The 14,880-nt window shown below is 45.8% G+C and overlaps 1 protein-coding gene across 1 annotated transcript in view; it reads right to left on the bottom strand.

The window, feature by feature from the left end:
* Window positions 1-209: 209 nt before the first annotated feature.
* SLC22A3 (solute carrier family 22 member 3) overlaps window positions 210-14,880 on the bottom strand; it is a 35,966-nt gene continuing 21,295 nt past the window's right edge. Inside the window, exons 6-11 of the mRNA XM_030021406.2 lie at window positions 9,098-9,195; window positions 8,747-8,961; window positions 5,391-5,499; window positions 5,035-5,147; window positions 3,517-3,616; window positions 210-2,758 (exon numbers count right to left, since the gene is read on the bottom strand). Of these exons, the coding sequence (XP_029877266.1) occupies window positions 2,701-2,758; window positions 3,517-3,616; window positions 5,035-5,147; window positions 5,391-5,499; window positions 8,747-8,961; window positions 9,098-9,195 (693 nt within the window). The 3' untranslated portion in view covers window positions 210-2,700. The remainder of the gene's footprint in view (window positions 2,759-3,516; window positions 3,617-5,034; window positions 5,148-5,390; window positions 5,500-8,746; window positions 8,962-9,097; window positions 9,196-14,880) is intronic.

Raw genomic sequence — 14,880 nt, forward strand, 5'->3', positions numbered from 1 at the left:
AAACAGCACATTTACTTGTTTGTTGGTCCGGGGAATCTCTTTGCAGGCGGGAAGAACACAGCTCCTGGGTTTCTGAGGTCATGTTGAACATGCATCTTTGGCGGTGATAAGGCGATCCTTTGTCTGCTATGTATATCACATCTCTCACTGAGCCTCTGAACTGTAACACATGCAACACAACTAAAGCTGGTAGCGTTTGGCCCCTCCTGAAGCGATGCCTCTCGCTGAGGTGGGTCACAACAGCCTTTTTATTGTCAACCCATGTACTTTAAGAGAACACTGCTTTGCCACCTGAGATGTTTGTAGGACTTTCCTGTAAGGCTCAATGTATTAAGTGGTTTGAGGCACATATGAATTTATAATAACTCTTTTTAAACAAGCAGCCTGCCCCGTGGTCTGCACGACCCTGGCAGGTTTCCCCTGGGGTCCTCCCTCACTGAAGGTCTCTCTCTGCTTCCACCACCTCATTTGTCCTCTCTCAGCCAGAACAGTGTAACCCCACAGCCACAAAACCGCTGGTTGTACAGCAGGTTACGACCCACTCTACAGCCTTCATGAGGCAACCCAAAGTCTCACAGAGATGGGAGGATTTTCCATCTTACAAAATCACCATTAGGGCTAAAAGCACAGGAGCCATTACCAAATACAAACTCTACTTGAAGCTGTTAAGTACTATCATATTAGAAGTCAGGCTTTTTCCTGCTGTCCTGCACATATGAATTTTTAGAAAATAAATACATCCAAACTTCTGACACTGCTCCTAGCCATTTTACATACTGAAATATTTCACTGATATTCTCTTCTGAGCAACATATGATGCTATGCAAAACAAAGAACAGTCTGAAAGGCCAGAAACAAGTCTTTGAGTCTCTCACTTCTCAACGTATTTTAGTTGCCCACAAACAGCAGCAGCTGGCAAATAATATTGAGATCTCTTTGGCAAGCTGTAGCTTTAGATGATCTCCACAGTCCTTCTCAGACTGCTGCAGCGTTTAAGAAACCGACTGAAAAAATTTAAAATTGACAAAGAAACGTTAAAAGGAAGAGGGAGGCTCAGCTCACGCAACATCGCACCTGATTGCCTCACGCCGGCTCTCTGAGGGCCGTGCCTGCGGTGCAGGCTGGCCGGGTGCGAGGAAGGCAGGGCTGAGCTCTGTGGCCAGGCTCCCACCCTGTGCTGAGACACAGCACCCAGCCAGTGCAAGCCCACAGCTTCCAGTTCAGGGCTGGTCTCTGCCAGCCAGCCCCAGGGGAGTTTACAGCAGAAGACCCTGTTGGTGTAGGAGGGGTTTTCTCCCTGCAGCAGTAGCTCCAGTTTTGGGTGTCTTCTAGATATTGCCAATTAGCCAGATATATTATGAGAGGCTCGTTTAGTTTCATCTCTTTCAGTCACTACTGACTTTTACTAAGCATCCCATTGACCTTTAACTATGCCTCAGAGGAAGTTAGAAACAGCCTTGAAACACATCCCTTTATCGCTCACTGCTCAAAGTATGCAAACATTGGGCTGAGATTACCAGTAAAGGTCCTGTTTTCCTCCGGCAGGCAGGGTTGGTGGTATGGGCAATTGCTGGGAAAAGGCAGGGAGAGCTGGGGACTGTTGAAATGCACAGTGTACTGCCCACCACAGGAAACCCCCCTGTGCAGGCACCTGCCTTTATATGCTCTCAAGGTGGTGAGACTGGAGCAGTAGTCATTCAGCTGCACTGACTATGAAATTAGCACTACTCATTTGTGCTATGAACCTTCAAAACCCAGTCCTATATTTGCTTATGCCAAATATGTTATTTTCTGAGGTTATAAGGCCCTTTACAAGGCTTTCTAATGTTTATTTAATTCTCTGTTGGTAACAGGATACCTTTTCAACACCACATCTTTTCAAGTCCTTCACTGTAATGAGTGTAGTGTTTACCTGTCAGTGGCCAGTACCCAGTGCTTGATGAAGAAGGTCATACAGGTGAAAGGGAAGGCAGGCTGTCCCTGCTACCTGCTTGCAGAGCCACAGATTCAAGCTAGTCTGCTACATGTCAGCTTCAAACAACCAGGACCAGCTAACGCTTCATAACCAAAGGTCTTGCCCCATCCCTGCCCATCTTTCCAAGACAGCTTAACATCCCTGTCAACAAACCAAATAATTTATCTGCAAGACAGAAAGATGACAATCATAATAATGGAGAGAAGACAGAAATTGGAGGTCCCGTTGGTGGTGGTCAGGGCAAGGGAATTTGGCTTGTAGGGATGGGCAGAGAGCATGTTTTAGAAGGGAAAAAATCAGCATGCTCTTGAAAGAGAGGGTTGGAAAAGCACCTGACAGGGGAGAGCAGGCAGAAGCCCTTCCCTTGGAGAAGGAAACCCTCCCCACCCAAAGGTATATGCTAACAATAGAAATAAAAAAATGGCTCAAATATATAAAGAAATAAATAAGAGCTCACTGAGCTGGATAGTGCATCTTTTAAAAGCTGTTCTGTCCTCTGCCAAGAACCACAGAGTGCTCCCTTCCTGCAAACAGCATACTCAGAAAAAAATGAATTTATTCCATATTTATAGAAAAATACACTGCTTGTTTTAAACGTCCTTATGCTTAGAAGAAGAACATGGAGTTTAATCCATACCCTGCAGCAAATTTTGAAGCGGTGGCAGGTGGAGAACAAATTCCCAGTATGGGAACACGGTTCTTTGCTCTGTGCTGTCCTTCAAAGGTCAAATATAAGAGTTGGTGGCCTGGTGTTTCCGTTTCTTGCCACATTTACCAAAATGACTGAAGAAACAGAAGAGGAGAGCGGTATAAGGGTGAAAGAAACAGGAAAATATGTAGTCCAAGTTGTAGTCCAAACTTCAGTACTGAAACATTTACTTTCTGCATAGAAAATTTCCTCTTTCTTTAGTTTGTACATTGAAGCAGGCAAAAGTTGTTGATGTAATATTCAAAGCTACTGCTTGAAACATTAATGTATAGCACTAGGTCCTCAGGAAATTTGGTCAAGGCGTAAATGTTCCCTGCACACCTGCAGTGCAGTGAAGAGTCTGGCTTGCTGTGTGCCAGGAGTGGGAAAGCTGTGCCTACAACTCTTCAGCTATAATAAATTCATCTTGCATGTGACTTTTCAATGACTTCACACATTGTGGAAATGCTCCCATGATCAAGGGCCCTTCTTTACAGGGTGCTTTGATTGAGGTAAATGGCTGGTTTTCTTGAGCAGAGCGCTGCAGGCTATACTTTGCAGTCTCTCTCTTGCATGCTATTACTTTCTGCTTCTAGAGGTGCATAGGACAACTTTTTGTCTCTATGAGAAAAATACAGATTCTATTCCCATACTTTTTTAACCACCTGCCTTAGTGGTACTGAACACTCATGTTTCTATTGAGGAAAATACCACCTGCTCCCAACATCAACCTGACTAGGGAATTTACTCTGGTACTTGGACAACATCAATAATTTATGAAAGCTGATAAAGTTGGAGGAGAACACCTTCAGGAAACCTCACCCAAGTAAAAGTAAGAAAATACAGATCATACCTTGAAAGCTGCTCCACATCCTCCACTGTCTCTGGTAAGGAGATTCCCTTTGTCTCTGGTAAAAGCAATACTAGGAGCCCACAGATAACTGCGAGAATACCTACAATGGACATTGAAGAAATGCAAAAGCAATAAGAAAATTGTTACTTTTCTTATTTTCAGGGTTTATACACTGAGAAAAGTTTATTTAAATTAAGGCCGAAGTGAGATTTTTAAAGTGCAACTGCTATTTCTGATCACCGTACTCTTATCAAATACCTTTATGCTACATTAATTTAGCCTATTACAAAAAAACACTTGAGGGCTAGGGCTGCATTTGCAGCCTGAATTGCCCCAAAAGGGAAATCTTAGAAGTCAAAAAACCTGAGATAATTGTGCATGGGCAAGTTCATACAAATTGCACTGGAACCAGGATGGTATTTCTCACATAAGACAAATCTGCCTTTGTTCAAGGGGCTCTATCACATAGATGCATCTGTGTTTCTTAAGACCATTGAGATTTTCCTGAAATACTATGTTCATGTATCAATGGCCGAAGTAGATTATGTGATTCAGAATAAAAATTCATCCTTGGGAAAGAGCATTCAGATACAGAGCCAATCTGAAATAGTTCATCAGGAATGGTTCTTTTGGAATAATTTATTGCATAGATATAATTTAAATAATGTAATAAGTCAAAAATAGAAGGGCTGGAGCAAAAAGTAAAATGTTCCCTGACTGTTGCACAGTCCTCTCTGATCCTCTCTGAATTTGTAGCTCTTTACTCAAGACAGAGGGAATTCATCCGTCCTTCAACAGCAGCAGAATTTCAGAATTAGATAATGTGAACACCGTACTTCTATATGTCTATTCTTGGAATAATGGTAATCTTTTAAAATGTCTTTTGTCTTTTCATTTTTGTTTTCAGCTAAAGTTGTCATTAACATCAATTCTCCTTCTTATTCTATCCTATCCCTTTTGCTTTTTTCCCAGTCACGTGTATCTCCTAGGAGCCTGGTTTAGTCACAGACTCCCATTTCCTTGTTGGAAAAAACTAATTTTTTTTCCACAGAATTACTCCACAGAGCTCATTTTTTCCAAAATACAGCCAAGGAAAAGAGTTTGACAGGAATACAAAGTTATGGTTAATACAACATCCATAGTCATAACTGTATCTACCAAAAAACCCAAACCAAGTATTTTTTAAAGGACATTAACCTCTACTTTTGGGAGACTAAGCTTACTTCTCTGCTATTACAGAACTCAGCTGTAAGATTTCTCAGTCTTAAAACACCTCACATAGTTTCTTTTATGCTCCTTCAGCCAAGTTACCCAAGCAGACCTGACCTCTTCCATAGCGTGCTGTGAAATCACCCACATTTCACATATTTGCTGTTCAGCCTCTTGCTCTAGGCATGAAGGTTGAGAGGGGCTGGTCTGACAGGGAGATGAGGCCACACACTACACTTTGCCCCGAAAGAAAAGCTCTGTTAGGAGGAGGATACTTAAACTGAAAGTACATTTTAAATCAAATCTTACTGAAAATAATTAGAGGTAGCTCCAACCAAATGGCTGCTAATCGGAAAAGCAGGAATGGGGCTATGATCCCACCTAGGTCACACAAACTCGAGCACAGGGAAACACCAAAGTTTCTGCAAAAGAAAAATAGTGCCAGATATTTGAGAAGTGCTACCAAACAGATGAACCAGCAGTTTAAGGAGCAGAATGTAGACTTAGCTCCAAAATTATCTCATCAGTATATGCCATCCACATTGAGCAGTGGCTATTCAGTTAGGAAACTGGAAAAAAACCAAATTTTACTAAACAGCAGTGAAATAGGCAATGGGGAAAAGCAGAGGGAAAAGTTGAAAGATTCCTGGGAGCTTCTGACGTACCTCAGTGTCGTAGGGTACAATTCAGTGTTCACAAGATAGACGATTTCAAAAGCCATTGTGATGCCCAGTCTTCCCAGTGTGGCAACCGTCGTTTTGAGCCATGGGATATCTGTTCATTCAAAAAGAAACGCGGGTGAAGTGTGCTTTGCTGCACCAGCAGAGCATTTCTGAGAGCCCAAGCACTGTCAGGAGAAGCTACATCACAGAAACTCCGGATCAGTGCAAATCAGACTGAAAGGCCACTGCTGTAGATATCAATCTATACTGGCATTTATTGCTTTCCAGCATCATGCAAGGCTGCTTTGGAGAATCAGAAATCACTTCTAGTCGATTGATTCAAGATGCTGGTGGGACATAACAGCATGGGTGGGAGAATGACATTATAAGCTTCTGTGACCATGTCCAAATTGTCCAAAGGAGCATTTATTTATATAGGGATGTTATGCTGTAGGAAACGCTGTTGAGTCACCTGCCAAAGCCCTCTGACCACAAACGAGCTACCTCTAAAGGTGCATAGAATCATAAAATCATAGAGTCATTTAGGTTGGAAAAGACCTTTAAGATCACCGAGTCCAGCAGCAAACCTAGCACTGCCAAGTCCACCACTAAACCATGTCCCTAAGCACCACATCTACACGTCTTTTAAATACCTCCAGGGATGCTACAGTAAAATAATCCTGTCTAGAGCAGGCCAACTACGCTTCATAATTTGTCTAGCCATTGCACATTAGACACACTCTGAATAAGGCTATTCCTGGCCATCCTCCCCCTTCCCTGGTGCTTGTCTTTGTACCTGACACAACAGGCCCAGGGGCCTTACGCTGCCCCAGTGGCTCTGCCCAGCTCTCCCAGCACCGCTCGAGCCCTGGTGCACAGCCACTGCCCTGTACACATCACCGGGAAGCCTTTATACATCAGCAGGGATGCGGTGGTCACATCCGTACCGCAGAGCAGAGCCATCCCGTCTCGCTGTGTGCAACCTCTCAGCAGTCCGAGTGCCCTCTCTGGAGAGCCGGTGGCCTCTGGAGGAGCATCACAAGGAATGCACTAAGCACTGCTGCAATGCCCTTGGGAGAGGACAGTCTCCTGTATGGTCTAACCACGAAACCACGAGCGGGCAGATGGGGAGGCCAGTGAAAGAACAAGCTTGAGCCTGGCACAAAGGGGAGCTCTGCCACTGGAGAAGGCTCTGGCAGTGGTTGTGTTTTCTCAAAACTTCAATAAGAAGAACAAGAAAACATTTCCGTTTGCTCTGAACCAAAAAATGAGACATGTGGGGTTATTTCCCTTCCAAAACAACCAAACAAACCCCCATCAAATTTCATCCCATGTTGTGACACACTGCCTTTGCCCCGAAAAGTTCTGTTTTCAAACACTTGTAAGAAAAGCAAAGGCTGGAAAGAACAAAACAAACCCACTTTGCCTCCCTGGCACCCCTTCGGTCCATCAGACCCCTGAGGTGAGAGTGACGTCCGTGTGCCTCCTCCCTCTGCCAAGGGACATGAACTGTGTGAGCGGCCCAGCGTGACGGAGCTCTCACAAGCTGCCGCTGCAGCTTTTCCCATCTGTATAAACAGACTTCTCTTGAAAGCCGACTTGCACCTCAGGCGTTCCATCTGTGAGTATCTTAATCGCCAGGCTGTCCTCTCCTCACCTGGGCAGGGTCCCCTCAGCACTTCACCACCACTGAGAGCAGGCTGGTGGCAGCGTCCTGCTGGCCCCAGGTCACCGCTTTCTCCCCTCGCTCAGGCCATCCCAGCCCCACACGATACTCCTGCTCTAACCCCAGACCCGCTGCACCGTGCTCAGCATATGGTGTGGCCCAAAATACATGAGGGTGCTGGAGGCAGGTGTCCTGCAGGAGTAATTCCCCAGTGCTGCTCTTTGTTTCCCCCTCCTGCAACAGCCCTAGGTCCAGGTGATCAACAGTCCCCAGTCCCTGCTGTCCCAGCGGGACCTTTGTACTTTTTTAACAGGTGGAAAACGATGCTGGCAAAGCCAGCGGATGAGATGGTGACCAGGCCCTCTGTGCCTGAATTACCATGCCCTGTATCGGGGGAGCTGCCACAGGGGCACGGGGCAGCTGGCATCCAGTCGCCGTGTGGTGGCTCTTCTGAGAGGCACGCAGAAACGGGGACCTTGGGAAAATCTGCCGGGACAGCATAGTCAGTCTTGATGGGCTTCAGTGGTCAAACCGATGAATGCAAACAAGTGATAACAACGTGATATCCTAAGGCACGATTGCACAGTCACCAGTGCTGGCATCAGGAACACACTGCTGATCTTCCCTCTCCCTTCCCCATCATTTCTGCTTCTACTAAAGCAATGAAGCTCCTCAAGCATATAGTATTAATTTTAAGTACTTTTGGAGGAATCCCTTTAAAGGGAGCTTAACTGAGACAGAGGTGAACCAACACACCTCTTTGAAAGATTTCATTTGGCACTCACCACAGACCTGCTTGTTTTCTTGGGCACATCATACTCTTGAATTGGCTTCTCATGGCTCTTCTCTAGGAAAACAATTGCCCCACGATATAACTTTGGGATCTAAAACCTCTAAGTCTGGCCAGGACTGTACCTTACTTTGACAGGAACATCCCTGGGGAGGAATAAGCCTCACTAATGTCTGTTCAGCTGCCAGTCCCCAGCTACGCTAAGGCAAAGCATGCTGATACAGTAATATTCACTTCAGAGCACCTCCAAATTCTTCCCCAGGGATTAAAAAAAAAATACACAGGAGGGAAAACAATTTAAAGAAAAGATAGAAGTGCCGGGAAGCCTGTGTGCAATATCAGACCTTTTAGTTGTCCTTGAAACCAGATAAAAATGACTTAATCAAAAGCCATATCTCTCTTCCAACCCCTTAACATCGTCCAAACCCCTGGGAGAGTGAGGGCAGGGCAACAATCTCCATGTTGTCTGCCACAGCCCCTATAGCATGTTGTGGTTTGCATTGTTTTATTTGTAAATGAGAAGACCACCAAGCTGCCTCAGCTAAATCACCGATTTCTGACATCATTAAGTGTCTTCCAATTCAGGGAATGTATTTTCCCTTTATGTTTGTGTACTCTTGCCTTGCATTTGCCCTCAAAAAGAGTACAGGGCCTTTATACACATTTTTTCTAAGACTACACCCAGCCGCTGCTCGCCACCCATCAAAGATATGGCCATTACATGTCCCAGGGCAATCTATAAGCAAATAAGGTAAGGTATGTTGTTCCATGACTGCGGTGCTCCTTGCATCACCAGACGCTTTTTACTTTTATCTACAGTTTTGTATGGCCTGCTGTCCTTGCTTAAGGGGTGTCAGAGAGAAGTCATTGACCTAAAGAGCCTGATGTTGGGAAGGGAATTACCTTCTGGCAAGAAGGCAGTAATGAGGCATGCAATTCCTGCCACGATGTTGCTTATTGCAAAGGGAAGGCGCCGGCCAATGCGATCAATTGTCACTAAAATTAGGAGAGCGGCAGGCAGCTCCACAGCTCCTGAGATGAAGAAGTCTAGGTAGAGGTTTCCTCCAACAATTCCTAGGCGCATCACAAGCCCTTGGTAGATCAGGGCACTTGTGAACCTAAACAGCAAAGGGGAAAAATGTTGAGAGACAAACAAATGACTGCAAGCAGCTGGAAAGACCCTAAAAGGCACAAGGGACTTTTTCTTCAAAACCCACCATCCTGGTAACAAGCTGGACTGATGTGAGCACTCACCAGGCATACATCAGGATGAGCGTGTTCCTCCTCATCCGGGGAGTCCTCACCAGGTCGAGAAAGGAGGGGTTGCTGACCTCCTCATTGCTAATAGTGATCTGAGGAGAAAAGCGAGCAGTAGAGTCAGCTGTCGAGGGTCAGGCAGGTGCTGGGGCAGAGTTTCTATGTAAACACGGTGCTCAGCAATATTCCAGTCCAGCGAGCAAAGGTGCTGACGAGCCAGCTTGCTGCTTTTAGCACTCCAGAGCAGTGCGCAGATATGGGAAATAGCTTATCACTGAACACAGCCGTGGGCTCTCCTTAATGATGATCATGCGAAAATTGGAAAAAAAAAATCCCCAATCTTGACTTGAGAGTGGAAAAATTATTTCCTTCTTGTAAACTGAGAGATGTTGACTTGGAATTTCTTGGAAGGCAGTAAGAGGTCGTTGTCACATCAGGGTCACTGGGAGCAGAGCTGCCTTCTGCCAGAGGTGACAGAGAGGAGGAGACCGTGGCAGGAAGGGCAAAGCGATGGGCTGAGGGAAGCAGGGAGAGAGGGGGTGAGCAGCAAGCGATGGGCTTGGGAACATGGCTGGTGGCACAGCTGGGCAGCAGGAAGAAAAGAGGAGCGAGAGAAAGAGCAGATCTGTGAAGGCACTTGGGTGCTACAAAACATTCAATCGGTGAAATTCAGAGGGTCTTAAAATACACAAGCACTGTGCTGAACATGGCTTTTACCCTGGAACAAAAAAATCCTGCAAAGTATGAATTAATGGTCCTCATAACGCCTACAAAGTATAGTAAATCTGTTCACAGCTTCCTCCAATACAGTCACAATGAGGCACTTGATGAAATCATTAGTTAAAAGGTTTAGCAATAACAGAAAAGGGCACGATTTCACACAGTCTGTGTTTACACATTCAAGTTCATTGCCATAGGATATTGTGGAGCCAGAATATTATCAGGGCCAAAAAGGGTTTAGGCTCATTGATGGAGGCTTTTTTTAACCGTGGCCAGCAGTTTTTAACGGTGATGTCCAAGCCAGGTAGCAGCCCTTTTGTTTTTGTGTTCATTTGGCAGGCGAGAAAGACGAGGTAAGAGAAGGCAGAGGTAGTTTTAGGCAGGGGCAAAACGTGAGACTGCCCAAGAACTGGCAGCCGCCTCTGGGATTGCCGTCAGCTCTCCAAGCAGCGGTGGGAAACATGGGGTTAAACCTGCTGCACCCTTTTTAGGAGGATTTCAGGCAGCCTGGCTGCTTTGACTCTCAGTTATTGCCCCCCTCCTGAGAGGAGGCCTAAGAGAGCAAAGAGAGGAGTCAACCCCCCTCTACCACCACAGCACCCGCTGCCCGTGCAGGAGCCCAAGGAAACGATCCCGGCCGATGGGGAGTCATGGGTGAAAGGATGGAGAAGCACATGGGAACATGCAGATCCGTGATGAGAACAGGGGTAAAGCCAAAGGCATTGTCTGAGAGGCTTGTCGGCTCAGCCAGGGCTATGCCCAAAGCTTTCGCCCTATGTTTGGTTTTCATAGCAGAAGGTAGCACAGATGTTTTTCAGTGAGATTTGGCTGGATGTATTTACACTTGGCTTTTTCATAACTGAGTGACACAAAACTATGTAAGTGGACAGAGAAACCCCACATTTCTGTGAACCCCCTTTTTACTCCCTCTTGCTTTTCTTCTGTAACCAGAGCCAGAAGTTTTCTTCAAAGCACTGCCACTTCTGCCACATGCCAGAGCCCTTTGTGGGGCAGGCGGAGGTTGCTGGGTTTCTGCACTGCTCTGGTCTCTCTCATATTATGGTTATAAATTTGCCACGACTGTGTTTATAAAAGCAGGCTGCCAGCCATCAGTTGTGACTTTGTGCAAATATGGTTTTAGTTTTCCAAAGGACTAAAGATAAATTCAGCATGGCTGCTACCATATATTTTTATGTCTTAATAAAGTAATAACAACCCCAAGCATGACTGAGCATTTTTTCATGAATGAAGAAAAAAAATCACTGTGGAAAGTCAACTCTTTGTAGGGAAAAAAATCCTCTTTTTGTTCTTTGAAGTCAAGGAGAGCTTTGCTATTCACATCAGTGCAGTCAGGAATTCAATGACAGGGCCTGTGTTTCCAAAGATACACTATCTGAAAACTCTGGAGGAAGTTTTGTAACCAACTTCCCTGACATTTTTACGTCCCAGCAAAATTATATATCAGTTTTTCTGCAATATTTTTTAAAGATTCCTCATAGCACACACATATGGTTCTACACATGCTTAATTCTGCACAGGACACTACATCCGTGCATGTTTATAATACATATGCATGTAAGTTAATATATACTAGAAATATATATGTCTAGGTATGTCTATATAGTAGAAAAAAATATATATAAAGGGACAGGGGATTTTGACCCAAAAGTCTCTCAAGAAGCAGCTCTTACTCAGCTGGTTGCAGTCCATTCTCCTTTTGGACAGAGACGAAGAATGAAAAAAATATCTTGAAAAAAAAAACATGCTAAGATAATTATGAGCAACTGGGAAAAAAAATAGTTTATAACTTACAATTAATTTCATGAGTTCTAGATGGACCTGAACTGTATCAGTGTCGTAACTCACAGAGAAAAACAAAAGAAGCAAATGTTTATCTGTTTTCATTCAAAGGTCATTTGTGGCTTCTGCATGCCAATAAAAATGCAAGGTTGCTACATCCAGAGCCATGTAAGGGACTTGACCAATGAAATTGTTACAGACATATTGGAAAATCTTAGCCAAAATGCATTGATGGATAATGCCTCTCACTTCTCCCTGTCCCTCCACACCTGCAGCATTTTAACTGAAATTCTGGAGTTGCTTTGTGAAAGAGAAGTCTGACATGAGAAATACACTTGATCCGTGACTAATGCGCTTCCTGGAGATGTTCTCTTTCCTCTGGGCACAGCACCAAGTATGACAGACATTATATATTAAAAAGGTCACAGGAACAGATCCAGTATGAATCTGGATGTGTGGAGGTCAATCTGCTGCAGCTGTGGGTGGCTTAGGGTCATGAGCAGGGACACTTCTGAAAAAAATTAAATGTAACTTAAAACAAAAAGCAGGGAAAGACACACATCTCCATTCTGACGTGATGCTTTGAAAATGCTGATGTTTAGAGAGGGGAAGTGGGTGTAGGAACACAGGGCTGAATGTGGAGGGGGAGCTGCAGCAGCACAACCTTCCTGCTACATGTCTTGGGCCACACTTGGCACTGGGTAATGCTGACCAGGACGAGGGAATCTCACTGATGTATATGCCCCAGGCAAGGACAATAAATCATGGAATGGTTTGGGTTAGTAGGGACCTTAAAGATCATCTAGTTCCAACCTCCCTGCCATGGGCAGGGACACCTTCCACTAGACCAGGTTGCTCAAAGCCCCATCCAACCTGGCCTTGAACACTTCCAGCGATGGGACATCCACAACTTCTCTGAGCAACCTGTTCCAGTGCCTCACCACCCTCACAGTGAAGACCTTCTTTCTTACATCTAATCTAAATCTACCCTCTTTCATTTTAAAGCCATTACCCCTTGTCCTATCACTACATGCCCTCGTAAAATGTCCCCCTCCAGCTTTCTTGTAGGCCCCTTTAGCTACCAGAAGGCTGCTATAAGGTCTTCTCCTCTCTTCTCCAGGCTGAACAACCCCAACTCTCTCAGCCTGTCTTCATAGGAGAGGTGCTCCAGCCCTCTGATCATCTTCGTGGCCCTCTTCTGGACTTGTTCCAACAGGTCCACGTAATTCTTATATTGGGGGCCCCAGAGCTGAACACAGTACTCCAGGTGTGGTCTCACAAGAGCAGAGTAGAGGGGGAGAATCACCTCCCTCAACCTGCTGGTCACTCTTCTTTTGATGCAGCCCAGGATACGGTTGACTTTCTGGGCTGCAAACACACATTGCTGGGTCATGTTGAGTTTCTCATCAACCAACACCCCCAAGTCCTTCTCCTCAGGGCTGTTCTCAATCCACTCATTGCCCAACCTGTATTTGTGCTTAGGATTGCCCCGACCCATGGGCAGGACCTTGCACTTGGCTTTGTTGTACTTCATGAAGTTCACATGGGCCCATCCCTCTAGCCTGCCAAGGTCCCTCTGGATGGCATCCCTTCCCTCCAGTTTGTTGACCACACCACACAGCTTGGTGTCATCAGCAAGCTTGCTGAGGGTGCACTCAATCCCACTGTCCATATCACTGACAAAGATATTAAACAGCACCGGTCCCAGTACTGACCCCTGAGGAGCACCACTCGTCACGGGTCTCCACTCACGCTTCATGCTGTTGACTTCAACTCTTTGAGTGCAGCCATCCAGCCAATTCCTTATCCACCGAGTGGTCCATCCATCAAACCCATGTCTCTTCAATTTAGAGACAAGGATGTTGTGCGGGACAGTGTCAAATGCTTTGCACAAGTCCAGGTAGATGACGTCCATTGCTCTTCCCTTACCCACCAATGCTATAACCCTGTCATAGAAGGCCACCAAATTTGTCAGGCATGATTTGCCCTTAGTGAAGCCATCTTGGCTGTCACCAGTCACCACCTTATTTTCCATGTGCCTTAGCATAGTTTCCAGAAGGATCTGCTCCATGGTCTTGCTGGGCACAGAGGTGAGACTGACTGGCCTGTAGTTCCCTGGGTCTTCTTTTTTTTCCCTTTTTAAAAATGGGGTTATGTTTCCCCTTTTCCAGTCAATGGGAACTTCCCTGGGCTGCCACAACTTCTCAAATATGCTGGATAGTGGCTTAGCCACTTCATCTGCCAGTTCCCTCAGGACCCATGGATGCATCTCATCAGATCCCATGGACTTGTGCGCCTTCAGGTTCCTTAGATGGTCTTGAATCTGATCTTCTCCTGCAGTGGGTGGTTTTTCATTCTCCCAGACCCTGCCTTTGCCTTCTGCAACTTGGGCAGTATGGCTGGAGCACTCGCTGGTGAAGACTGAGGCAAAAAAGTTGTTGAGTACCTCAGCCCTCTCCATGTCTTGGGTAACCAGGTCTCCAGTTTCCTTTCAGAAAGGGCCCACATTTTCCCTAGTCTTCCTTTCATCACCAACGTACCTATAGAAGCTTTTCTTGTTGCCTTTGACGTCCCTGGCCAGATTTAATTCTATCAGGGCTATAGCTTTCCTAACCTGATCCTTGGCTGCTCGGACAATTTCTCTGCATTCCTCACAGGCTACCTGTCCTTGCTTCCACCCTCTGTAGGCTTCCTTTTTGTGTTTGAGTTTGTCCAGGAGCAGCTTGTTCATCCATGCAGGCCTCCTGGTGTTTTTGCCTGACTTCTCTTTGTTGAGATACATCACTCCTGAGCTTGCAGGAGGTGATACTTGAATATTAACCAGCTTTCTTGGGCCCCTCTTCCCTCTGGGGCTTTATCCCATGGTACTCTACCAAGGAGATCCCTGAAGAGGCCAAAGTCTGCTCTCCTGAAGTCCAGGGTAGTGAGCTTGCTGTGCACCCTCCTCGCTGCCCCAAGGATCTTGAACTCCACCATTTCATGGTCACTGCAGCCAAGGCTGCCCTTGAGCTTCACATTCCCCACCAGCCCCTCCTTGGTGGTGAGAACAAGGTCCAGCATAGCACCGCTCCTCATTGGGTCCTCTATCACTTGGAGAAGGAAGTTATCATCAACGCATTCCAGGAACCTCCTGGATTGCTTATGCCCTGCTGTGTTGTCCCCGCAACAGACATCGGGGTGGTTGAAGTTCCCCATGAGGACCAGGGTTTGTGAATGTGAGGCTGCTCCTATCTGTCTATAGAGGGTCTCATCTGCTTGGT

This window comes from Aquila chrysaetos, chromosome 8, assembly GCF_900496995.4.
Source record: "Aquila chrysaetos chrysaetos chromosome 8, bAquChr1.4, whole genome shotgun sequence".
Lineage (NCBI taxonomy): Eukaryota > Metazoa > Chordata > Aves > Accipitriformes > Accipitridae > Aquila > Aquila chrysaetos.